The sequence below is a fragment of the Macaca mulatta genome, chromosome 7, assembly GCF_049350105.2.
Source record: "Macaca mulatta isolate MMU2019108-1 chromosome 7, T2T-MMU8v2.0, whole genome shotgun sequence".
Classification (NCBI taxonomy): Eukaryota; Metazoa; Chordata; class Mammalia; order Primates; family Cercopithecidae; genus Macaca; species Macaca mulatta.
In genome coordinates, this window is record NC_133412.1 from 18,881,306 (window position 1) to 18,905,882 (window position 24,577).

Consider the following 24,577-nt stretch of genomic DNA (forward strand, 5'->3'; position numbering starts at 1 on the left):
TGCATGGCCTGGCAGAAGCAGGCTGGGGTCCACAGAAACAGGAGGGGGATAATGGGATGGGGGGCAGAACCTGTCAGACAGGGGGACGCACCGCTTTCTGGGCCAGAGCGAGTGCCAGGTACTGCAGGTGGTACTCATGGCGCAGGGCCCACGCAGAGAAGGGTGTGAGGTGTGGGGCAGCCCCAGGAGCCACACACTGGAGGAAGTAATTCTGGAGTCCCGGGGCAGCCAATATGGCAGCCAGCTGAGGAAAAGCAATTTTGTTCAGATATAGAAATTGACTCTGATGCCTTCTAGGGCTCCCCAGGTGGCTGCCCCTCTCTCCAGACTCAGGGAAATGAGTGCCAGCAGAAGGCCTCCCTTCCCCATGGGACACCCTCCCACTTTCTGTTTTTTTTGAGATGGAGTTTCGCTCTTGTTGCCCAGGCTGGAGTGCAGTTCACCACAACCTCCGCCTCCCAGGTTCAAGCGATTCTCCTGCCTCAGCCTCCAAGTAGCTGGGATTACAGGTATGAGCCACCACACCCGGCTAATTTTGTGTTTTTAGTAGAGACAGAGTTTCTTCATTTTGGTCAGGCTGGTCTCGAACTCCTGACCTCAGGTGATCTGCCCCCCTCGGCCTCCCAAAGTGCTGGGATTACAAGCGTGAGCCACTGCGCCCATTCCACCCTCCCACTTTCTTTCTGATTCCTGCCATCTTGGCCCCTTGCCTGGCCCCTAACTAGGCACCCCACACTTACCTGGCCACACAGCCCCTTGTGGATCTGGGCGAGGGTATTGAGAAGAGAGAGGAGGGCAGTGAGGAAGGGGAAGGGTGAGGCTGAGCCAGCCAGACTGAGACTGGGGCAGCCTCCCGAGCAGCCCAGTGAAACGAGGCTGGGGGGAGCTTCAGGGGCTGGCGCACAGGACAGCGGGTTGCAGAGAGGGGAGCAGTGCCTGTAGGTAAAGTGTAAAGAGCTGCTGGGTCTGTACCCAAGACTAACGGGGGGCCTGGCTGTGGAGGTCAGTGCCCACACTCCTCAGAGCCCACCCCACTGCTGCCTGCTAGGGATTCGGGTTTCCCTTGGGCTGAGGGCCTGCACCCTGGGATGGACCAGGGAACTGGACCCAGGAATCCCACAAGGATGAAACTGTCTCCTCCCGACTCCCCCAGCTACCACACACAGTACATACCTAAGGGAATCCCACAGGCCGCCCAGGGTGGGCTGACTCAGCAGTGGCAGCAACAGCTCCTCTGACAGGCGCTCCATGTCCTGGAGCCAATCCTCTGGGCACGAGCTCGGCTGGTGGACCAAGGAGTTCACTGAGCTGCTGGCCCAGCCATTCATTCTCCTAGCCCCTGTGTACCCAGGCCAATGCCACCATCCCAAGAGCCCAAAAGAGCATGTTTGGAGGCTTCTGCAGGCTGAGCCTTCTTGGGAGAGAAGGCCCCTATGTGTAGGGGGCATAAAGAGAGAGCACCCAGGCTACAGGAAGGCTGAGCTGCTGCGTGGGCTCTCTGGCTCCTGGGAAGCTGAACGGGGATATGGAGGTGAAAAGAGGAAGAAGGGTAGGAATTAAAAGGGAAGACAGTAAATGGGGAAGTAGGAGTGAAGAGACGGACACAGAGAGGGAGCAACAGGTGGAATGTAGCTGAAGGCAGGGTGCGGGGGCCTGGTAGATGGCCAGCAGGAGGCACTCACTTGCTGGCTCCAGGCCTGGTAGTAGGCACCCAGGAACAACAGGCAGGCAACCGGCACTGGGCCCACGGCTCTCCACATCTCAGGTCTAGACAGCAACTTCAAGGTCTGCCTTAGACACGGCTCGACAAGAGGCTGGAGCCCAGACACCTGTGTCCAAGTGACTAAGGAAGGGGTGGCCGAGAGGCTGGCCTCAGCAGAATCACTACAAAAGTGCCAAAGGAGGCCACAGTGAGGATCTGGCTGCCTCACGCTCCTCTACGCTCCAGTCACCCCAGCCCTGTGGAGGAGCCCTCCACCTGTCCTGTGGGTCCTGGCTATAAACTACCTGATGGCTTCAGCGGGGGTGCTGCCGGCTGCCAGAGTCAGCTGGGTGAGGAGAGTGAGCAGTGCGGCTATCCGCTGCATGGACAGGGGCTGAGGCGGGTGGGTGCTGAGCTCCTGTGGCACCACCTGCAAGGCCCGCATCAGCACTGGGTAGAGCTCCCTAGGGAAGAACAGGGACTGATTTTCACTGCATGAAAGCAGGTGAAGACATGAGACGTAGGTCACGGCCCTGACCCAGGGATCTGCAGTTTGGTAAAGGAGGATGAGGAGGAAGAGTGGGGCACTCTTGGAAGGCTCAGCCCTAAAGAATGGAAAGGATGTAGTCCTTCAAGGCTGCCTCCAACAGGGAATTTAAATGTGATTTCACAGATACCAATGCTTTTTTTTGTTTTGTTTTTGAGACAGATTCTCTGTTGCCCAGGCTGGAGTGCAGTGGAATGATGGAGTGATCTCGGCTCACTGCAACCTCTGCCTCCCAGCTTAAACCGATTCTCCTGCCTCAACCTTCTGAGTAGCTGGGACTACAGGAATGCACCACCACACCTGGCTAATTTTTGTATTTTTAGTAGAGACGGGATTTCACTATATTGGCCAGGCTGGTCTCGAACTCCTGACCTCGTGATCCGCCTACCTTGGCATCCCGAAGTGCTGGGATTACAGGCGTGAGCCACTGTGCCCGGCCAATGCTTTTGAGCAGAGAATATGGTTAACCAGGTTTGTCCCCCTCTTCCCTGGCTGGGCCTGACTCCTAAGCCTTTTCACATCTGGCAGAAATCCTCCCCCTCATTCTTATCCTTCCTCCAACCTTGGGACCTTGAGCAAGGCTGAGGTGTTTGATTTGGCCGGAAGAACAGAACTGAAGGTATCTAGGGGGAGCCTACCCACTGCCTCTCCTCACCTGTAAAGGTCACCGCCCTGGCCATAGGAGGCAGCCACAGCCCACAGACGGAGGGCCTCGGTGCTCAGCGTCTCAGCTTCCTCTGGGGGCAAGGCCAGTTCTTGGGGAGCCTCAGCTATGAAGCGGCACAGGCGGCTCCGGAGATCAAAGCTGCTCAACTGGAAATGGGCACAGTCTGGGGATCAGGGTCAGCTGTGCGTCTTAAGTCTAGCTACTCTCAGCTGGACAGAGGGTGGCTTAACTCAATCCTGACCCAGGCCCCTCTGGTGCCACAGTCATATCTCATCCACCCTGCCCTTCCTCCTTATTTATTTTATGATTTCTTTAAAATCTCAATTTTATTATTTTTTTATCATTTATTGTTATTATTATTATTGAGACGGAGTTTTGCTGTGTTGCCCAGGCTGGAGTGCAGTGGTGCGATCTTGGCTCACCACAACCTCCGCCTCCCGGGTTCAAGCGATTCTCCTGCCTCAGCCTCCTGAGTAGCTGGAAATAGAGGTGCGTGCCACCATGCCCGGCTAATTTTTGTATTTTTAGTAGAGACGGGGTTTCACTATGTTGGCCAGGCTGGTCTCGAACTGCTGACCCTGTGATCTACACACCTTGGCCTCCCAAAGTGTTGGGATTACAGGTGTGAGCCATTGCACCTGGCCCCTACTATTTTTTTTTAGACGGAGTCTTGTTTTGCCACCCAGGCTGGAATGCAGTGGCATGATCTTGGCTCATGCCAGCCTCCATCTCCCGGGTTCAAGCAATTCTCCTGCCTCAGCCTCCCAAGTAGCTGGGACTACAGGCACGCACCACCACACCCGGCTAATTTTTGTACTTTTAGTAGAGATAGGGTTTTGCCATGTTGGCCAGGCTGGTCTCGAACTCCTAACCTCAAGTGATCCACCACCTCGACCTCCCAAAGTGCTGAGATTACACACACGAGCCACCACACCTGGCCAGTAGTAGTATTTTTGAGACAGGGTCTCACCCTGTTGCCTAGGCTGTAGTGCAGTGGTTGGTGCAATCATAGCCCACTGCAGCCTCCACCTCCCAGCTCAAGTGATCCTTCTACCTCAGCATAGCGAGTAGCTGAGACTACAGGCATGTGCTACCACATCTAGCTAATTTTTTGTTTTTGTTTTTTATAGAGACAGAGTCTCACTATTTTGCCCAGGCTGGCCCCTGAACTCCTGGCCTCAAGTGATCTTCCTGCCTTGGCCTCCCAAAGTGCTGGGATTCAGGCCTGAGCCACTACACCTAGCCCTCCCTCTTTTTAGCAAGGTTTGCTGGGCACCTTCTCTAGGGCTACTTGGCTATAGGTGATGAGTGCCTATGTGCATGAGGCCCTGATCTGGGTCTAGGGAACAGGGAGACCTCCTATCACATCATGAGACCACAGTACCCCTATATGATGCACCAGGCTCCAGTAAACAGGTTCATGCCTGGTGGTTTCTGTCGCATTTCTAAGCAACTGGATCAGAGAGGAAGAAGATGGCAAGAGCTGGCCACCCAGAGTTCAGGAGCCATGTTTAGCTCCCAACCTAACCCTGTCCCATGCATTCCCCCATCCCTCGCCCTATGTCCTGCTCACCAGCCGGGCAGCAATATTCCTCCCAGCTGAGGCCAGGACACGAAGTAGTTTCATGGCAGTAGCACAGGGTACTTTGTATAGACTAGGGGTAGGCCCTGCCCCCACAGGAGACCAGCTGGTGGGCAAGAACTCTCGAACTATGGTCTCTATCAGCCGAGGGCACTCCAGGACCTATGGGAGACAGGAGGAGAAAGGGAGGCAGGAGGAGAAAGGGAGACAGGAGGAGAAAGGGAGGCAGGAGGAGAAAGGGAGACAGGAGGCTGTGGGTCAAGACAAGGCCCAGCTAGGCTTTGTGCCCATTCCCTGCTCCCTTTTTTCTCACCCTTGTGGCTGACTCCAGGGAATGCCGGGCCAGGCGGATGAGCACGGCCAGGATGTCAAGGACCACAGCAGGTCCTGGGTAGGTCACCTCTAGCAAGTAGCGCAGCCGAGGCAGCAGGCTGGTAGCCAGGAGCCCCTGGGAGTTGGAGAGAGAAACCCACTGACAAATGCAGCTGGGCCCCGGGCACTGATGACCCCTCTTTCCAGCATGTGCTCATCCCCTGGGCCATGGGATGGGAAAGCAGCTGTCCCTTTACTTTGATGACATCATGTCGGGCCAGGTCAGGTGGAGGCCGGCTTTCTTCTTCAGGGCTTTTCCTTTTTGCTTTTTCTGCTGGGCATTCTTCATCCTCGTCCTCATCCTCCTTGTCCTCCTGGCTGGGCATCAGAGGGAATGTCAAAGCTCCGTGGTACCAAGAGAAGGTGCTGTCGAGGAGCTCCTGCCAGAGGAAAGGGAGTTGGGGGGGCGATGCTGAAGGGGCCAGGAAATGGATCCAGGAGTAGAGAGGATGTCCCCCCAACAAAAACAGAAAGGCAAGGCTCCTGGGCTTTGGGGCCTTTAGGAGATGAGGGAGACGCCTGCCATCCCATTCTACATCTTGCCTGCAAAGCCTTAGCAATGGGGCCATGCCCAGTAATAGGAATATGGACCCTGGCACCTCCAAGCCCAAGCCTCATTCCTACCCCTGTAGTACCTCATCTCCAGGAGCCACCAGCAGAGCCCGAAGAGCACGGATGGCGGCTGCAATGACCCCATCTACTCTGTCATCCAAGGAGAAGCGCAGTAGGAAGAGGAAACCAGCATCCAAAAGGAGGCTTAAGACACTGCCTGCTAGCCGGTCCCCAAACTCACCAGCCTGGGCCTGGGGGAGGAGGATAAAACCTTGCTGAAGATGCTGAAGTTATCTGGAGTCTTTGCCCTAATCCTTTGTTTGCCCCCCTGTGATCCCAGGTTGTTAAAAGCACATAGCTGGCTAGTCAGCCAGAGTGAAAAGGGCAGGAGATGGGGAAGTCTGAGGCTGTGGGGTGAAGGGTAGGGTGGGCAGGACCAGGCTGTCAATCTACTCACCCTACTGATGACCTGGGCCAACACATGCAGTGCCAGTGCTCTCTGCTGGGACACCTGGCTGCGGGTCAGGTGGAACAGCTCCTGTAGGGAGTACCCTGCTCTCTGGGGCAGGAACAAGAAGTCAGAAGCAGCCAGGATACAGCACAGTGCCCCCAAAACACCAAGCAAGGTATCACAGGAAAGACAAAGATAAATAAGTGAAATCTGCCCTGCTTTCCATGGAGCCTCAAGCCGGTAAAGATAAGACTTGCATACAAGTAACCATGCCATAAGGCAGATGCAAAGGAACGTGGTAACTATGTTTAATTTGCAACCAGCGGACAGGAGAGAGAAGGGGACCTGGAAAATTGAACTGGTCTCAGTGGATGGGTAGAGCTTCAGTGGCCGGTCATGGAGCAAAAAGCAAAGGCATTCCCTGGAGCAACTGGAGTCCTGGAGGGCCCTGAGCACAGGAGGTATGTGGGGAAAAGCCAACAGAGCGAGCGGTGCAGCAGGGAGTGAAGGAGGCAGAGCAGTAGGGTCAGCAGGGACAGAAGGTGGAAGGAATATCTTGCCCAGTTGAGACCAGGACCTTATTCTGTGAGCAGAGGGAAGCTGGAAAACTTCTGGAGGCAAGGCATGGCCTGAGCTGGGCCAGGAGAAATCAGCATGGCAGCCCGTGAGGCATGGATGGCAGGGGGGCGGAGAATGGAGGGCATGGAGAGCAAGCAGAGGAAGCAAGGCCACAGTGCAGGAGGCATCATGAGGAGGTGACAGAAAATCGGTGAATTCTAGCAACTGACCAGAATGTGGAAAGAGGATCAAGATTTTGAACCTAAGAAACTGAATGCCATGCCTGTAATCCTAGCACTTTGGAAGGCCGAGGCAGGCAGATCACGAGCTCAGATTAAGACCATCCTGGCTAATGCAGTGAAACCCCGTCTCTACTAAAAATACAAAAATTAGCTGGATGTGGTGGCGGGTGCCTGTAATCCCAGCCAGTCCAGAGGCTGAAGCAGGAAAATGGCTTGAACCCGGGAGGCGGAGGTTGCAACGAGCTGAGGTCGTGCCACTGCACTCCAGCTTGGGCCAGAGCGAGATTCCGTCTCCAAACAAAAGAAACTGAATGCACGGCAAGGGCATGAACTAGAACAGGGCACAAAGAAGGTCAAAGGCAGTTGACCAGAGATCCTTTTCCACAGGGTTGTTTTTTTTTTTTTTTGAGACGGAGTCTCGCTCTGTCGCCCAGGCTGGAGTGCAGTGGCCGGATCTCAGCTCACTGCAAGCTCCGCCTCCCGGGTTCACGCCATTCTCCTGCCTCAGCCTCCCGAGTAGCTGGGACTACAGGCGCCCGCCACCTCGCCCGGCTAGTTTTTTGTATTTCTTAATAGAGACGGGGTTTCACCGTGTTAGCCAGGATGGTTTGGATCTCCTGACCTCGTGATCCGCTCGTCTCGGCCTCCCAAAGTGCTGGGATTACAGGCTTGAGCCACCGCGCCCGGCCTCCACAGGGTTGTTAAAAGAGCTGCTCCGTCCTCTCCAGCCCCATGCCTTACCTCTGCCTCCTCTCCATGGTGGTGCAGACCCAGGTGGGTGGGCAGGTCCACGTCAGGGGCCAGTAGTTCTCCCTGAAGACTGAATCGAGCCTGCATCCTCTAATGGGAAGAGAAAGAGGACTGTGGTCTAGGGGCACCAGCAACCTTCACACACCCACTCCCCACCTTTAATCCCACGCCTTTCAGGACTTAGGTACTGACTCTACTTCTAACCAGAAATGGGGCTTATCTGGCCTTGGGGGCCAGGCAGAGTGATGGGAAAGGTGGGTGAGAGCAAAGGAGAGATGCTTCTCAGGCTCTGGGCAATAGAAAGGCCTGAGTTCTGAGGGCAAGAGCAGCAGCTCCTCTCCTGCCCCATCTCACCCTCCCCTTGTAGGCCAGCGGGCCCTCCTCACCTCCTGTGTCTGCTGCCGCCGGAGAGGGGGCAAGTCCTGGGTCCAGTGGAGCTTCTCCAGCTCGACAGTGTCCATGTGCAGCCATTCTTTCTGAGGGGTCATGGGCAGTGCCAGAGCTGGGGAGACACAGCATGATAGTATTCCCCAAAGGGCTCAGCTCACTATCCACAGGGGTCCCCACTATCACCCAGCAGCTGCCATATCCACTTCTGTTCCAGGATCTGCCAGCTTCTCCCCTCAGTTATGGCTAAATGGCATGGCCCAGGGACTGGAACTCCTGAGGCTGGGGTGAAAATCTCAAATATGACAGACACACTCCATCCTGGGCTCTAGCCCCTTGCTGACCCCAGGATTTGTTGGGAAAGGAGAGAGAAGGAAGAGGAGAAGGAAGAAAGAGAAAGAAAGGTGAAAAAGAGGAAGAAGGAGGACCACATATATTGGGAAGGCACCACTCTCCACTCTCCAGTACCAGCCCTTAAAGGAGCAGGAGAGTGGGGACAAGGAGGAGGAGGCAGCTATACTGCTCCTGGGAGGCAGGATACAGAAACAAATCCCACAGCATTTTCCTCCTTCATGCCTACCCCCACCCAACCTGCTCAGCTGGCCTGGAGCTCCTTCGGGGGCATGAGGTTCCTGGCTGTCATAATTCGATTTCTTCTTTTGCTAATCACTAATGAAATAATCTAGTTTCTGGGAAATGAGTGCTTCCACTGGCCTCTCTGCTTCTGGTCTGGCATGTTCATAAGACCTTTGTCAGATTCTGCCTCTCCCATTACCCTGGCCCTGCCATCTTCCCCCCAACACTGTGAGCAGAGAGAGAAGGAACAGTGGGATGGACAGAGCCAGAGCTGGGGCAGCTACAGCAAGGGCAGGAAGACAGTCTGCCAGGAGGGGGTGGGGTGGGATTCAGCCATCATGCATTGCTGCCCTGTAAAAGGGAAGGCGGGGAAGGAGCAATAACAGGACAAGAAAACAGGAAGCATGTGCAGGAAGAAGACATGCATCAGCAATGAAGACTGACTTGAAGCCAGTAATGAGGATTAATGTTAGATGTCCAAAAGCACAGAAGCTTCTCTCTTCTCTCATTTGCCAGGCCTAGGAGAAGGGACAATTTCCTCTACTTTTATCCACCAAAATATGACCCCGCCTCCTGCAAACCTGGGGCTTCTGGCTCCAGCTTGTCTCCCTTCCTGGGCTCACTGGCAAAAGCTGACATGAGGGGTTTCTCCTTGGTGACATTAGCAGAGGGTCCTCCTGGCCTCTGCTCCTCAGAGGCCTTCTCTCCTGTTTGCTCTTGGGTGCGGCTGTGAGATCTCAAGAAAGCAACCAAGCTGGGGTCTAGAGGCGAAGGTAGAGGGGAGAGTGAGTGAGGGCAAATCCTCCCTGGCCTCCTACAGACCTACAACCTGCTGAATATTGCCTGTCTGTGAGTGCCAAGGACTAGGACAAGCTGCTTCCCAGCCTGGGCCTGAGCCTTCTGGGTGCTCCTGTGCCTGTGGCCCATCAATGACCCAGCCTTCTCACACCTGTGGGGTCACTAGGCCCACCTGCCCACCTTTCCCTGTATCCCTGATAGTCCCCTGGCCCAGGTTCCTATGCCTATCCCTGTGCTTGGTTTCAGGTCACAGTTCCAACGTAAGTGGCTGTAGAATAAGTTGATGTTGACTAGGGCCAACTCTTAGCTAATTTATTTATGCACGCATATTTACATATATATATATATATATATATATATATATATATTTTTTTTTTTTTTTTTTTTTTTTTTTTCTTTTGAGATGGAGTCTCGCTGTTGCCCAGGCTGGAGTGCAGTGGCGCAATCTTGGCTCACTGCAAGCTCCACCTCCCAGGTTCAGGCCACTCTCCTGCCTCAGCCTCCCAAGTAGCTGGGACTACAGGTGCCCGCCACCACACCTGGCTAATTTTTTTGTATTTTAGTAGAGACGGGGTTTCACCATGTTAGCCAGGATGGTCTCAATCTCCTGACCTTGTGATCCGCCCACCTCGGCCTCCAAAAGTGCTGGAATTACAGGCTTGAGCCACAGTGCCCAGCCTTTTTTTTTTTTTTTTTTTTTTTTGGGAGATGGGAGTCTTGCTCTGTTACCCAGGCTGGAATGCAGTGGCGCAATCTCGGCTCACTGTAACCTCTGCCTCCTGGGTTCAAGCAATTCTCCTGCCTCAGCCTCCTGAGTAGCTGGGATTAAAAGCATCCACCACCACACCTGGCTAATTTTTGTATTTTTAGTAGAGACAGGGTTTCACCATGTTGGTCAGGCTTTATATATATATTTTTAAAGAGATAGGGTCTTGCTCTGTTATTCATGCTGGAGTGCAGTAGCACAACTGTAGCTCACCACAGCCTCAAACTCCTGGGCTCAAGCAATCCTCCTGCCTCAGCCTCCCAAGTAACTGGGACTACAGGCATGCGCCACCACACCTGGCTAATTTTTTTTTTTTTTTTTTTTTTTTTGAGACGGAGTCTTGCTCTGTCACCCAGGCTGGAGTGCAGTGGCCGGATCTCAGCTCACTGCAAGCTCCGCCTCCCGGGTTCACGCCATTCTCCTGCCTCAGCCTCCCGAGTAGCTGGGACTATAGGCGCCCGCCCCCTCGCCCGGCTAGTTTTTTGTATTTTTTAGTAGAGACGGGGTTTCACCGTGTTAGCCAGGATGGTTTCGATCTCCTGACCTCGTGATCCACCCGTCTCGGCCTCCCAAAGTGCTGGGATTACAGGCGTGAGCCACCGTGCCCGGCCTTTTTTTTTTTTTTGAGATCGAGTCTTGCTCTGTCACCCAGGCTGGAGTGCAGTGGCACGATCTTGGCTCACTGCAACCTCTGCCTCCCGGGTTCAAGCGATTCTCCTGCCTTAGCCTCCCGAGTAGCTGGGACTACAGGCATATGCCACCACACCCAGCTAACTTTTGAATTTTTAGTAGAGACAGGGTTTTACTATGCTGGCCAGGATAGTCTCAATCTCTTGATCTTTTGATCTGCCCACCTCGGCCTCCCAAAGTGCTGGGATTACAGGCGTGAGCCTCCGTGCCTGGCTGTAACTTATTATATCTTTATTTTTTGTAGAGATGGATTATCACGATGTTGCCCAAGCTGGTCTTGAACTCCTGGCCTCAAGTGATCCTCTAACCTCAACCTCCCAAAGTGCTGGGATTACAGGTGCAAGGCACCATTCTGAGCCCTAACATGTATTATACTCTATAGAGGTGCTAGTATACAGAGGGTAACAAGATTGACTGAGTACCTGGTATTTTGGTGAACAGACACTAGCAGGGAGGTATAGCATAGCATAGTATCACAGAATAGAAGAGACTATAGATATACTGGAGTATAGCTATAATAAAGCATAGTGTATACTATACCGGGATAGTACAGTTATACATAGCACAGTGGTTAAAAGCAGGGCCTCGGCCGGGCACGGTGGCTTATGCCTGTAATCGCATCGCTTCAGGAGGCCAAGGCAGATGGGTCGCTTGAGGTCAGGAGTTCAAAACCAGTCTGGCCAATATGGTGAAACCTGTCTCTACTAAAAATACAAAAAAATTAGCTGGGTGTGGTGGTGCACATCTGTAATACCAGCTACTCAGGAGACTGAGGCAGGAGAATTGCTTGAACTCAGGAGGCAGAGGTTGCAGTGAGCTGAGATCGTGCCACTGCACTCCAGCCTGGGCAACAGAGGGAGACTCCATCTCAAAACAACAACAACAAAAACAACAACAACAAACACAGGGCCTATGAGACCAGATAGACCTGGGTTTAAATCCTGTGCTCCTTATCAGCTATGTGACCTGGGTAAAATTTCTTTGAAATTTTAGGCCTCAGTTTTTTTTCATAAGTAAAATGGGGTTAATACCACCTACCTCAAAGGACAAGTTTAAGGACAGAATAGAATAACGTGTTAAAGGCCAGGCACGGTGGCTGATGCCTGTAATCCCAGCACTTTGGGAGGCTTGGGTGGGTGAATCACTTGACACCAGGAGTTTGAAACTATCCTGGCCAACATGGTGAGACCCCATCTCTACTAAAAATAAAAAAATTAGCCGAGCATGGTGATACACGCCTCTAATCCTAGCTGTTGAAAAGGCTGAGGCACAAGAATCACTTGAACCTGAGAGGCAGAGGTTGCAGTGAGCTGAGATAGTGCCACTGCACTCCAGCCTGGGTGACAGAGTGAGACTCTTAAAAAAAACAACAACAACAAAAACCAGCCTGTGCAATATAGTGAGACCTCATCTCTACAAAAACCTTAAAAAAAAAATTAGCTGGGGGCCAGGCATGGTGGCTCTCGCCTGTAATCCCAACACTTTGGGAGGCACTTTGATCCACCTGAGGTCAAGAGTTTGAGACCAGCCTGGCCAACACAGGGAAACCCCATCTCTATTAAAAATACAAAAAATTAGTCAGGCATGGTGGTGGTCACCTGTAATCCCAGCTACTTCGGAGGCTGAGACAGGAGAATCACTTGAACCTGGGAGGCAGAGGTTGCAATGAACAGAGATTGTGCCATTGCACTCCAGCCTGGGCAAGAAGAGCTAAAATCTGTCTAAAAAAAAAAAAACGCTGGGCACAGTGGCACACGTCTGTAATCCCAGCACTTTGGGAGGCCAAGGCGAGTGGGTCACCTGAGGTCAGGAGTTCGACACCAGCCTGGCCAACATGGTGAAACCCCGTCTCTACTAAAAATACAAAAATTAGTTGGGCATGGTGGTGGGTGCCTGTAATCCCAGATGCTCAGGATGCTGAGGCAGGAGAATCACTTGAACCCAGGAGGCAGAGGTTGCAGTGAGCCTAGATTGTGCCATTGCACTCCAACCTGGGCAACAAGAGTGAAAACTCCATCTCAAAAAAAAAATTTTTTTTAATTAAAAAAAAAAAAAAAAAAATGGCTGGGCATGGTGGCTCATGCCTGTAATCCCAGAACTTTGGAAGGCCAAGGCGGGTGGATCACCTGAGATCGGGAGTTCAAGACCAGCCTGACCAACATAGAGAAGCCCCACCTCTACTAAAAATACGAAAAGTCAGCCAGGTGTGGTGGCAAATGCCTGTAATCCCAGCTACTCGAGGGGCTGAGGTAGGAGAATCTCTTGAACCTGGGAGGCAGAGGTTGTGGTGAGGCGAGATCACACCACTGCACTTCAGCCTGGGCAACAAGAGTGAAACTCTGTCTCAAAAAAAAAATTAGCTGGGTGTGGTGGTGTGCGCCTGTAGTCCCAGCTACACGGGAGGCTGAAGTAGGAGGACTGCTTGAGCCCTGGAGGTGGAGGCTGCAGTGAGCTGAGATCATGCTACTGCACTCTGGCCTGGGTGACAGAGCAAGACCATCTCAAAAAAAAAAAAAAAAAAAAAAGCATTCAAGTACTCAGCACAGTGCCCAGAACTCACAGTAAGCCTTGCTCAATAAGTGGTATTCCCCTCCTAGCCTGGTCTCAGCACGAAAGTCAGGCACCCATACCAAGCTGGGCCAGCAACCGCTGCTGTTCCTGCAGGATCTCCTCAGGAGCCATGGCCTGCAGTCTTGCTATGTTCTCTTCATGGATAGTCTGGGCTTCCTGCTCAGCTTCTTGATCCCTGAGCCCCTTCCCTGTGACCAGATTGGGTCCCTGAAAGCTGTGGCTGCTCCCAGGAAGCTGGCAGCCCTGGTCCCTAGGAGTGGGTGTCTCACAGGTCACGGCACCTGGAAGAAAGGTATGATCATGTTCATTGCTCTGTCCTCCATGGCTCTAACTGGGTTTTCTGGCCTTCTTCTATAAGCCTAGTAGCCCTGGAGACAGGTATAGACCCAAGCTTTCCTCAGACAGAGTGGAGAGACCCCACTGGGTCTGGCACAGGGACTCCAGGTGGCTGCTCCACTCACCGCTTCCCTAGTACTTACATGAAAAGGTTTTCCTCAGAAACACCCTAATTTCTGACTCTTCTCTTGGATATCTAGGCAGCCATCTGTAGCCAGGGGCCTGCTCCCAGCTGTTCAGCTAATAATTTGCATCATTAAAGGAATCTTGGCCAACACATTCATTTTACAGTCTCTGCCAGACACTTCTGCCCTATTCCCTTTCTCTTAGGATTGCATAATGGCCTGCCCCACTCCCAGCACCTGAGACCCAGATATGGACCCAAGTCTCCCATACCTAGTATTCTCAGACTACTTGAGATGGCTCAAATGCACCTCTCATTTGAGGCAGGAAGATATGTCTTCAAAAATGACCCCATGACTGTGTCTTTTAAAAAGGCCAAGCCCAATCCTCTTCAACCCCAGCTCACCCTCTGGTGGGCCCAGGTTGGGCACGACTTCCCCAACTGATGGGACCCTGGCTTCAGCTATCCTCCTTGCTGCAATTTCCTGGGCAAAAATGCTTCTCTTACCAGATGTTGCTGATTTCCCCTGCGGGGCAAAAAGAAAACCCAGGTTACTGATGCTCATTATCCCACTTTCCTCTCAACCTCTTTATATCAAGGCCTCTGGAACAAAGAGATAAAAGAGGCTTTGCTCCATTTCCAGGGATCACAACCCTAGTTCTCAGAAAAAGGAGAGGTCTATAGGAATAAAAGTCTTAGAATCTCACAGACTTGGGTTGAAGTTCTGGCTCTCCTACCTATTAGGTGTGTGGTGTTGGACAAGTTATTTATCTCTTTGGGGTCTCAGTTTCCTCATCTGAAAAATGGGAATAAGGAATCCTCATCCCCAAGGTATCATCATGATACCTGCCTTATAAGTTTGTTATGAAGATTAAAAGAAGTAATGGGCATGAAGTGCTTAGTATAGTACTGCTTTGTAAATGAAATTGCTTATCATCACTAAACTACCTGCCTGAAGAAGATGCACTGTGAGACTCACCTGTCTGTCTCCTAAGCACCACCTAAGCTTACCCTTCCCTACCTGTGTGTCCCGCGAGCGATGGAACACAGCGGGGAAAGCAACGCCACTGGGCATAGGCAGATTCACAGTCACTGAACTTGTATCTCGTTCCTGTAGCAACAAAGCACAGAGTTGTAAAGCACAATGGAGAGACTTCCCTAGGCTGGACCCTATCCTATTAGCCCAGTTCTGAACGATGAGAACCTCACTCTGGGGGGTTATGGACCCTCCTCCCTTCAGGGCAGAGTGATTCTAACCCAGCCCCCAACCTGACCTCGGGGGGTAAAACTCTACCTTTCTGAAGCACCGTCCACTCATAAGGCTCACCCGCCCCAAGCCTCCTATATCCCTGTTACCCTGGAACATCTTATCCTACTCAGCCCGAGTGAGACGCACAATAATCTTAGTCAAGACAGCAGTGATGTGCTGATCATGCCTCCTCAGCTTCTCTTCTGGGTCCTCATCCTCAGGCAGGGGGTGGCAAGGGCTGGACCTGGCTCTCTTCGGGGGAGAAGGGACCAAAGCTGGGGGCAAATCTGGGAGATCTGAGAAAGAAAAGATCCCAAACATGAGTATATGCACGTACTAGGAAGACTCTGCAGGCTAGGGAAGAAAGACAGCTGCCATGGGGCCCTGGCTCAAGCCGTGTCATCTTGGGTAAGATATTTAACCTCTTTGAGCCTCAGTTTCTTCCTATGTAAAATGGGGCTGAAGCAACAGAAGCTATGCAGTGTCTGAAATAATAATGATGTGTCTGAATCCAACCACATCATGAAGAGGAAGGGGCCCAAGGCTGTACCCTCTCTACTTCTCAGCCTCATACCCCCGGGCACTCACTGTCCAACATCACCACATCCCGATGGTCCTGGAGCGTAGGCCGGTCTGAGTTGGCATCACTACCACCCCTATTTCCTTTCTTCACCAACTGCACCGCCGGGGCTGCACCAGCTGCGAGAAACTGACTCTGGAAGCGCAGCAGGTCCATCTCGGACTCCCCTGGCTTTGGTCGCGACAGCATCTTGCTGCTCCAGCTGCCTCCCCAGTACGACTCTCTCCAGCCGTGTCTCTGTGCGGGGATTCCCTCTTATTCATCCCTAAGAGCAACAAAGAATATGGGCCCTCTGCAACTGAACCCTGATTCTCTTTACCGGGCATCAGCGAAGATCTTCTTTATCCTTGGGTTCACATGAATTCATTCCTCCTCATTCATACCTTATTGCCATTCCGTCTTCAGCCCTCCCTGATGTCATCAGCCTAGCAACAACATTTATAGCCAACTTAGGTTGTTTATAATCTATGGGTGATAAAACTCTCAGGAACAGCCAGCAGGAGACCTGAGGAAAATGTCATCAAGGGCCAGGCAGATATGTGTCATAACGGGGGGTGATGATTCTGTATCAAACTGGAGAGAACATGCTTGGCCTAAAGGTATGCAAATTATTAAAAACCTTGGGCTGTAAACTATCAATGTAAAAAACATTTTTGGCCAGGCACAGTTGCTCACGCTTGTAATCCCAGCACTTTGTGAGGCCGAGGCGGGTGGGTCACCTGAGGCCAGGAGTTTGAGACCAGCCTGGTCAACATGGTGAAACCCCATCTCTACTGAAAATACAAAAAATTAGCTGGGAGTCGTGGTGGGCGCCCATAAGGCTGAGACAGGAGAATCACTTGAACCTGGGAGACGGAGGTTGCCGTGAGCCAAGATTGCACCATTGCACTCCAGCCTGGGCAACAAGAGTGAAACTCCGTCTCGAAAAAAAAAAAAAAAAAAAGTATGTCTATGCACTAGCAAAGAACATGCAGAAAATGGAATTAAGAAAACAACTGAATTTACAATAGCATCAAAAAGAATAAAATGCTTTAGAATAAATTTAACCAAAAAAGTACAAGACTTGTCCATTGAAAACTATTGAATTAAAGAACTAAACAAATGGGGCCGGGCATAGTGACTTATGCCCGTAATCCCAGCACTTTGGGAGGCTGAGGCAGGAGGACTGCTTGAAGCCAGGAGTTCAAGAGGAACCTGAGCAACAAAGCCAGACCATCATGTCTCTACAGAAACTAATAACAATAAGAATAAAGACCTAAACAAATGGAAAGACATCCCATGTTCATGAATTAGAACACTTAATACTCCCCAAATCTATAATTCAATATAATCTTTTTTTTTTTTAAGGGACAGGATCGGCAGGGAACGGTGGTTCACGCCTGTAATCCCAGCACTTTGGGAGGCCAACGCAGGCAGATCATGAGGTCAGGAGATCGAGACCATCCTGACTAACACAGTGAAACCCCGTCTCTACTGAAAATACAAAAAATTAGCTGGGCCTGGTGGTGGGCACCTGTAGTCCCAGCTACTTGGGAGGCTGAGGCAGGAGAATGGCGTGAATCCCGGAGGCAGAGCTTGCAGTGAGCTGAGATCACGCCACACTCCAGTCTGGGCGACACAGCGAGACTCCGTCTCACAAATAAATAAATAAATAAATAAATCAACAAACAAATCATCAATCAAATGTTTGTTTTGTATCATGATAAAATATGCACATTTCTATTTTTCTCTATATACTATAAATTTATATACTTTTTAAACTTGTGATTTGTTATGTTAGATTTACAGATTTATATAGATAGTATGAACAGTTACCATATATAGTCTTCACCCAGCTTCTCCAAAGGTTAAGACTTTACATAATCATGGCACAAAGGGCAAAAAAAAAAAAAAAATTAACATAGAGACATTATACTTATTTGTCAATAAAAAGGAATGAAGTTCTAATGCACAAACATTGAAAACATTACACTAAGTGAAAGAAGCTATATGACTCAGAAACATTTTATTTAGTGAAAAGAAAGAAAGAAGCTAGCCAGAAAGGGCCTCATATTGTATGATTCTGTTCATATGGAATGTCCAAAATAGGCAAATCCATAGAGACAGAAAGTAGATTAGTAATTGCCAGGGGCTAGGAGAGCTGGAGGGAAATGGGAATGGACAGCTAATGGGTATGGAGCGTCTTTTTGGAGTAATGAAAATGTTCAACCTTGTGAATATACTAAAAGCCATGAATTGTAAACTTTATTTATTTATTGTGACAGGATCTTGCTCTGTCACCCAGGATAGAGTGCACTACCATGATCTTGGCTCGCTGCAACCTCCACCTCCTGGGCTTAAGCCATCCTCCCACCGCAGTCTCCCAAAAAGCTAGGACTACAGATGTACCACCACAGTCAGCTAATTTTTTTTTTTTTTTTTTTTTTTTTTGAGAGACAGAGTTTTGCTCTTGTTGCCCAGGCTGGAGTGCAATGGCACGATCTTGGCCCACCGCAAACTCTGCCTCCTAGGTTCAAGCGATTCTCTTGCCTCAGCCTCCTGAGTAGCTGGGATTACAGGTGCCCACTACCACAGCTGGCTAATTTTTGCAGTTTTGCAGTAGAGATGGGGTTTTACCATGTTGGTCAGGCTGATCTCAAACTCCTGACCTTATGATCCACCCACCTTGGCCTCCCAAAGTGCTGGGATTACAGATGTGAGCCACTGCACCCTGCAATTTTTGTGTTTTTCATAGAGACACGGTTTCACCATGTTGTCCAGGATGGTCTCAATCTCTGGGCTCAAGACATCTGCCCACCTCGGGCTCCCAAAGTGCTGGGATTACAGGCCTGAGCCACTGCCCCAGCCTGTAAACTTTTAAAATGATGAATTCTGGCCAGGATCAGTAGTTTACGTTGGTAATCCCAGCACTTTGGGAGGCCGAGGCAGGTGGATCACGAGGTCAGGCATTCAAGACCAGCCTGACCAACATGGTGAAACTCCGTCTCTACTAAAAATACAAAAAAAATTATCTGGGCGTGGTGGCACGTGCCTGTAATCCCAGCTACTCAGGAGGCTGAGGCAGGACAATCACTTGAACCTGGGAGGTAGAGGCTGCGTTAAGCCAAGATCGCACCACTGCACTCCAGCCTGGATGACAGAGTGAGACTCGTCTCAAAATAATAATAATAACAATAATATTAAAATGAAATGATGAATTCTGTGGTATATAAACTATATCTCAATTATAAAACAAAAAACACTGGACTGGCCAAAGATGCCTGCAAGCTGGCTGGCTAGTTTTGGAACCCCTGAGCTAGATGCTGGTAATAATAAAAACATTGTTATAGCTAACACTTATTGAGCACTTAGTATGCACCACATACTGTTCTCTAAGCACTTTTTCCATATTCATTCATTTAATCCTCACAACAGCCTATGAGGTAGGTTACTACTATTATTCAAATTTTACAGCTGAGAAAAGAAGAGTGCTGAGAAGTTAAGTATTTGCCCAAGGTCTCAGTGTAAGTGCTAGGATTAGGATTCAATCCCAGTCAGTCCGTGCTCTTACTCACTATGTTCTACTGCCTAGTGCTGTGGGTGCCTGGGTGTCCTGGAAGTCTGGAACAGTGAGGCAGATGGGGAAGAACTATAAAGAATCTCCTGAAGAGCAAAGGCTGGAACTACACTAAGCTTTCTCAGTAGGGACTATTGATCTTTACGGCTGGATAATTCTTTGCTGTAGGAAGCTGTCTTGTGCACTGTAGGATGTTTAGCGGCATTCCTGGCTTTTACCCACTAGATGCCATCAGCAAACCTCCTCCCCCAGTTGTGACAAGCAAAAATGTCTCCAGACATTGCCAAATGTCACCTCGGAAAAAAGTCACCCCCAGTTGAAAATCACTGAACCAGACCTTGAAGGATGAAATAGGCCTCTAGCCAGAAGGGATAGCTGGGCAAAGGTATAGAAGCAGGGAATAGGGCCGGGCGCAGTGGCTCACACCTGTAATCCCAGCACTTTGAGGCTGAGGGGGGTGGATCACTTGAGGTCAGGAGTTCAAGACCAGCCTGGCCAACATGGTGAAACGCCATCTCTACTAAAAACACAAAAAAATTAGGCAGGCGTGGTGGCATGTGCCTGTAGTCCCAGCTACTTGGGAGGCTGAGGCAGGAGAATGGTTTGAACCCAGGAGGCGGAGGTTGCAGTGAACAAAGATTGCGCCACTGCACTCCAGCTTGGGTAACAGAGCTAGACTCTATCTCGAAAAAAAGAAAAAAGAGGCCGGGCACGGTGGCTCAAGCCTGTAATCCGAGCACTTTGGGAGGCCGAGACGGGTGGATCACGAGGTCAGGAGATCGAGACCATCCTGGCTAACATGGTGAAACCCCGTCTCTACCAAAAAATACAAAAAACTAGCCGGGCGAGGTGGCGGGCGCCTGTAGTCCCAGCTACTCAGGAGGCTGAGGCAGGAGAATGGCGTAAACCCGGGAGGCGGAGCTTGCAGTGAGCTGAGATCCGGCCACTGCACTCCAGCCTGGGCAACAGAGTGAGACTCCGTCTCCAAAAAAAAAAAAAAAAAGAAAAAAAGAAAAAAGCAGGGAATAAATATGGTACATGGGAGAACATGATGAAGTTGACCACCTCCTAAAAGTTGAAGGAGGGTGAGATGGAGAGGTAGACAAGCTAGATAGCTGGGACTAACAATAGTGCTGAATGAAGGCTGGGCGTGGTGGTTCACGCCTGTAATCCTAGCACTTTGGGAGGCCAAGGCGGGTGGATCACGAGGTCAGGAGATCGAGACCATCCTGGCTAACACGGTGAAACCCCATCTCTACTAAAAATACAAAAAATTAGCCAGGCGTGGTGGCACACGCCTATAGTCCCAGCTACTCGGGAGGCTGAGCTAGGAAAATCACTTGAACCTGGGAGGCGGAGGTTGCAGTGAGCCGAGATCGTGCCATTGCACTCCAGCCTGGAGACAGAGCATGAGACTCTTTCTCAAAAAAAAAAAAAAAAAAAAGTGCTGAATGACACATTTCCTTACTTTTTCTTCATCTACTTCTAAGCAGGATCAGATCTAATAACTAAGCCAGCACTGGAAACACCTCCCAACACAGGGGTGGGGGTAGGCTAAAAGGGGTAGAAATGGTGAAACAATTTCATGTAATCGCAGCTACTCGGGAGCCTGAGGCAGGAGAATCAGTTGAACCCAGGAGGTGGAGGTTGCAGTGTGCTGAGATCGTGCTATTGCACTCCAGTCTGGGCAACAAGAGTGAGAGTCTGTCTCAGAAAAAAAAAAAAAAAGCATAGGTAACTTGCCTAATTTTGTACATTTAGTGCATTTAGTGTGACGGTGTGACCTTACAAACATTATCAAAAACATTTTTTGCGAGTTTACTCTGGGCAGAGCGGTGTACAAGGGGCTGTAAATATAAAGAAATGGGGGTAAAATCCAGTCCCTGGGTTCAAGGGGCTTACTGGAGAGACAGAGACCATGCCGAAATACTGGGTCTTTTAATAATTTCTCACTTCATTATCTCTCTTTGCCCACACAAGTCTAGAAATTCCAAAGGTTTACAGTTAAAATGATGTCTCCAAGATTGTAAAGGTCTTCCTTTGGTCAATGATGTACCCAAATTTGGGGTGACAGAATATGGTAAACATGCATATACATTTACAAGGCAGTACATCCCAGTGATCAAATTAATCACACAGAAGATCACTGCTACAGGATTTCAGAGGTGGGAAAAATCCCTAAAGGTTAAAAATAGAGCTCAATATTGAAGGAAAAAACTTAGATAAGTAGAGAACTGAAGGAAGTGGATGAAGTGAGCAAAGACCTGTCTACAAAATTTCGTCTTAAATTTGGCATAGAACTTGTATTAAGTACTGTTTGTAGCATGACAACAGCAAAGTACACAGATGTGCCTTTTCCTGAATGGTAGGCAAACAGTATGAAAATGGACTGCCTGTGTTCAAATCCAGTTTCTACAATTTACTAACTGTGTAAGATTAAGCAAGGTATTTTACTGAAGTTACTCTGCTTGTTTCCTCATCTGTAACATGAAGATAACTGTACCTACCTCCTGAATTAATTATATATATGTAAGAAGATTAGAACAGAGTCTTTTTTTTTTTTTTGAGACGGAGTCTCGCTCTGTCGCCGGGGCTGGAGCTGGAGCGCAGTGGCCGGATCTCAGCTCACTGCAAGCTCCGCCTCCCGGGTTTACGCCATTCTCCTGCCTCAGCCTCCTGTGTAGCTGGGACTACAGGCGCCCGCCACCTCGCCCGGCTAGTTTTTTGTATTTTTTTAGTAGAGACGGGGTTTCACCGTGTTCGCCAGGATGGTCTCGATCTCCTGACCTCGTGATCCGCCCGTCTCGGCCTCCCAAAGTGCTGGGATTACAGGCTTGAGCCACCGCGCCCGGCCCAGAACAGAGTCTTATACATGAAAGGACACAAACGCCAGTTATGATTCTTATTATTTATACAGCCAAAGGGCAGTTAACCATATCTAATTGTTGGGCAGTCCGGCCAACAAACAAGGAAAAAGTCTCCTACCCCAGTGCCTACCCAGAGGCGCTAAGGAAGGCTGAACTAGATGAAGTGAGAATCCATGGTATGTTAACAACTCACTCCTGTAAGATTCTGCATAAGCAGAAACAATTCCTCTTACTTATCCATGGATTCATGTGACCCCAAAGCAAAGTCCAGCTCACTTCACAGGGTGCACCATACCTATATCACAAAGAGCTAGGGGGGTTATGGGCACCAGTTGTGGAATCAATAGGCCAGAAGTCAAATACCAGTTCCACTACTTACTAAATGCACTAAACGTGCGAAAGTAAGCAAGTTACCTATTTTTTTTTTTTTTTTTTTTGAGACGGACTCTCCCTCTTGTTGCCCAGGCTGGAGTGCAATAGCACGATCTCGGAACACTGCAACCTCCGCCTCCTGGGTTCAAGTGATTCTCCTGCCTCAGGCTCCCGAGTAGCTGGGATTACAGGCGCCTGCCACCACACCCGGCTAATTTTTTGTATTTTTTTAGTAGAGATGTGGGTTCATCATGTTGGCCAGGCTGGTCTCGAACTCTTGACCTCAGGTGATCCGCCCGCCTCAGCCTCCCAAAGTGCTGGAATTACAGGCGTGAGCCACCGTGCCCGGCCTCTATGCTGACTCAAGTCACGTTTCCACAACTGTAAAATGTGAGTAACAGGTCCTATATAATAGGAAATACGTGAGGATTTAAATGACTATGCACGCAAAGCGCCTAGCCCAGTGCCTGTTACTTATATAAATAAACCTCAGTAACAATTCTTTTAGTCCTAAGTAAAGCCACCAGTGTATTTCCCCACAAACTCCAGAACAGATTTGTCCAGAACCAATCCGTGCTAGAAGTGATAACATTGGCCGGGCGTGGTGGCTCAAGCCTGTAATCCTAACGAGTAATGCCTAAAGAGTAACTCGTAAAAAAAAAGTAGTCCTAACAATGGACCTCTGGGTTTATCTTGGCCTCTGAGGAGTCTCTGGGGCTCTTACATTGCAGCCTATCCTACAGAGCCAGGATCCAATCCCGAATAGGGACGCGTGACTAGCCCCTACCGCTCTGGTCAAGGGTTCTAGTTAAGCCTCCTGGACCACCCAACTCTGCAATGAGTAATCACCGAGTCTCAGCTTTTGCCGCCCCTTGAAGGGCCGTGCCCGAGATCTATGCACTGAGGAGGCTCCCTTACAGACCAAAGGCCCGCAGGCAGGTTCCAGCAAAGAAATTGGACACGCTACCCTGGGTCCTCCGCCCAGATCACCTGAAATCCGTCCCTTCATCCCCGCCACCTACGTGATCCAGGCCTGTCTGGGCGCCGCCATCTTGCCCCGCAGAAGTAGCGTTTCCGCCGCCGCCAGATTCCAGGTTCCGCCCCGCAGCCCAGCCCCGCCTCTCCCGGGCTTAGCTCGAAGCATTCTGGGCTTTGCTTGTTCAGCGTGGCGGACTGGTGAGCGCAGTGCTGCACGGCTGGCAGTTTATTACTCCCACGTAAGCTCTATACCATCACCCAGAACACACATCCTTTTTATTTTTTATTTTGAGACAGTCTTGCTCTGTCGCCCAGGCTGGAGTGCTGTGGCGCAATCTCGGCTCACTGCAACCTCCGCCTCCCAGGCTCAAGCGATTCTTGTGCCTCAGCCTCCCGAATAGCTGGGATTACAGGTGCCCGCCACCATGTCTGGCTAATTTTTATATTTTTAGTAGAGACGGGGTTTCACCATGTTGCCCAAACTGGTCTCGAACTCCCGACCTTAGGTAATCCGCCCACCTTGGCCCCCCAAAGTGCTGATTACAGGCTGCGCCACCGCGCCTGGCCCACACATCCTTCTGATATACAGCAGGCACAGCCCCTTCTGCACATACGACACCCTTGGCAGGGACAGAGCGTTCCTCAGACGTCCCTCTGCACTCACCAGCCAGTGTTACCACATCCTACATCCCAGCACGCACGCCCACGGCAGCACACAGAAACGTGGACACACACACACACCAACGTGACGAATGTGTTTATGGAGGAGCTAGAAGGTAACCATGAAAAAGGCCCAAGGGAAGAACACTGCCAGAGTGCACTGCGGAAATAGTGGTGGTGAGAAGAGAGGGAATAAAGCTTTCTTGCTAGCAAGGTTATCATCTTCTCCAGAATCTTGCCTTTGTTCATCCCAGTCTCCCTTCTTGAAAATCCTCCCTCTTTTCCCTGTCACCTCTGTCTCCAAAGGATATTTCTTTAAGGCCTAGCTGGTGTCAACTCTAAAACTTCTGCCAGCCACGCCTACTCACCGAACTTTCCTTGGAATCACCTGGAATCTTACCGCCTGCACCAGTTGTGTGGTATGCTGAGAACACACTGCCAACTGCCAACTGTCACCAGTTACCTTTTCACCAGACCTTGTTCTTTGCATCTAATGCTGAGCACCCAACATGTTGCCATGCACATAGTAGGACCTTAAGTAAATCATTGCTAGACTGAAGGACATCATGGGGCAGCCAATGTTAGTCCAGTGGCTTTCCAACTTTAGCAGGCACCAGAATCACCTGGAAGGCTTGTTAAACCAG

General features: G+C 50.4%; 1 protein-coding gene across 3 annotated transcripts in view; it reads right to left on the reverse strand.

The window, feature by feature from the left end:
• Positions 1-23,369, reverse strand: part of RPAP1 (RNA polymerase II associated protein 1) — a 28,097-nt gene extending 4,728 nt beyond the window's left edge. The window contains exons 1-20 of one of the 3 annotated variants that reach the window (XM_001101155.5): positions 23,318-23,369; positions 15,509-15,765; positions 15,068-15,216; positions 14,693-14,782; positions 14,077-14,197; positions 13,271-13,492; positions 8,968-9,147; positions 7,810-7,925; positions 7,415-7,513; positions 5,880-5,981; positions 5,506-5,673; positions 5,068-5,250; positions 4,812-4,946; positions 4,490-4,660; positions 2,905-3,062; positions 2,008-2,166; positions 1,683-1,884; positions 1,174-1,283; positions 741-936; positions 92-244 (exon numbers count right to left, since the gene is read on the reverse strand). In XM_001101155.5, coding sequence (XP_001101155.2) covers positions 92-244; positions 741-936; positions 1,174-1,283; positions 1,683-1,884; positions 2,008-2,166; positions 2,905-3,062; positions 4,490-4,660; positions 4,812-4,946; positions 5,068-5,250; positions 5,506-5,673; positions 5,880-5,981; positions 7,415-7,513; positions 7,810-7,925; positions 8,968-9,147; positions 13,271-13,492; positions 14,077-14,197; positions 14,693-14,782; positions 15,068-15,216; positions 15,509-15,689 — 2,895 coding nt within the window. In that variant the 5' untranslated portion in view covers positions 15,690-15,765; positions 23,318-23,369. Of the gene's footprint in view, positions 1-91; positions 245-740; positions 937-1,173; positions 1,284-1,682; positions 1,885-2,007; positions 2,167-2,904; positions 3,063-4,489; positions 4,661-4,811; positions 4,947-5,067; positions 5,251-5,505; positions 5,674-5,879; positions 5,982-7,414; positions 7,514-7,809; positions 7,926-8,967; positions 9,148-13,270; positions 13,493-14,076; positions 14,198-14,692; positions 14,783-15,067; positions 15,217-15,508; positions 15,766-23,262 lie in introns of all 3 variants that reach the window. The other 2 variants (XM_077939133.1, XM_028850764.2) reach the window with 2 other exon arrangements.
• Between the last annotated feature and the right edge of the window lie 1,208 nt (positions 23,370-24,577).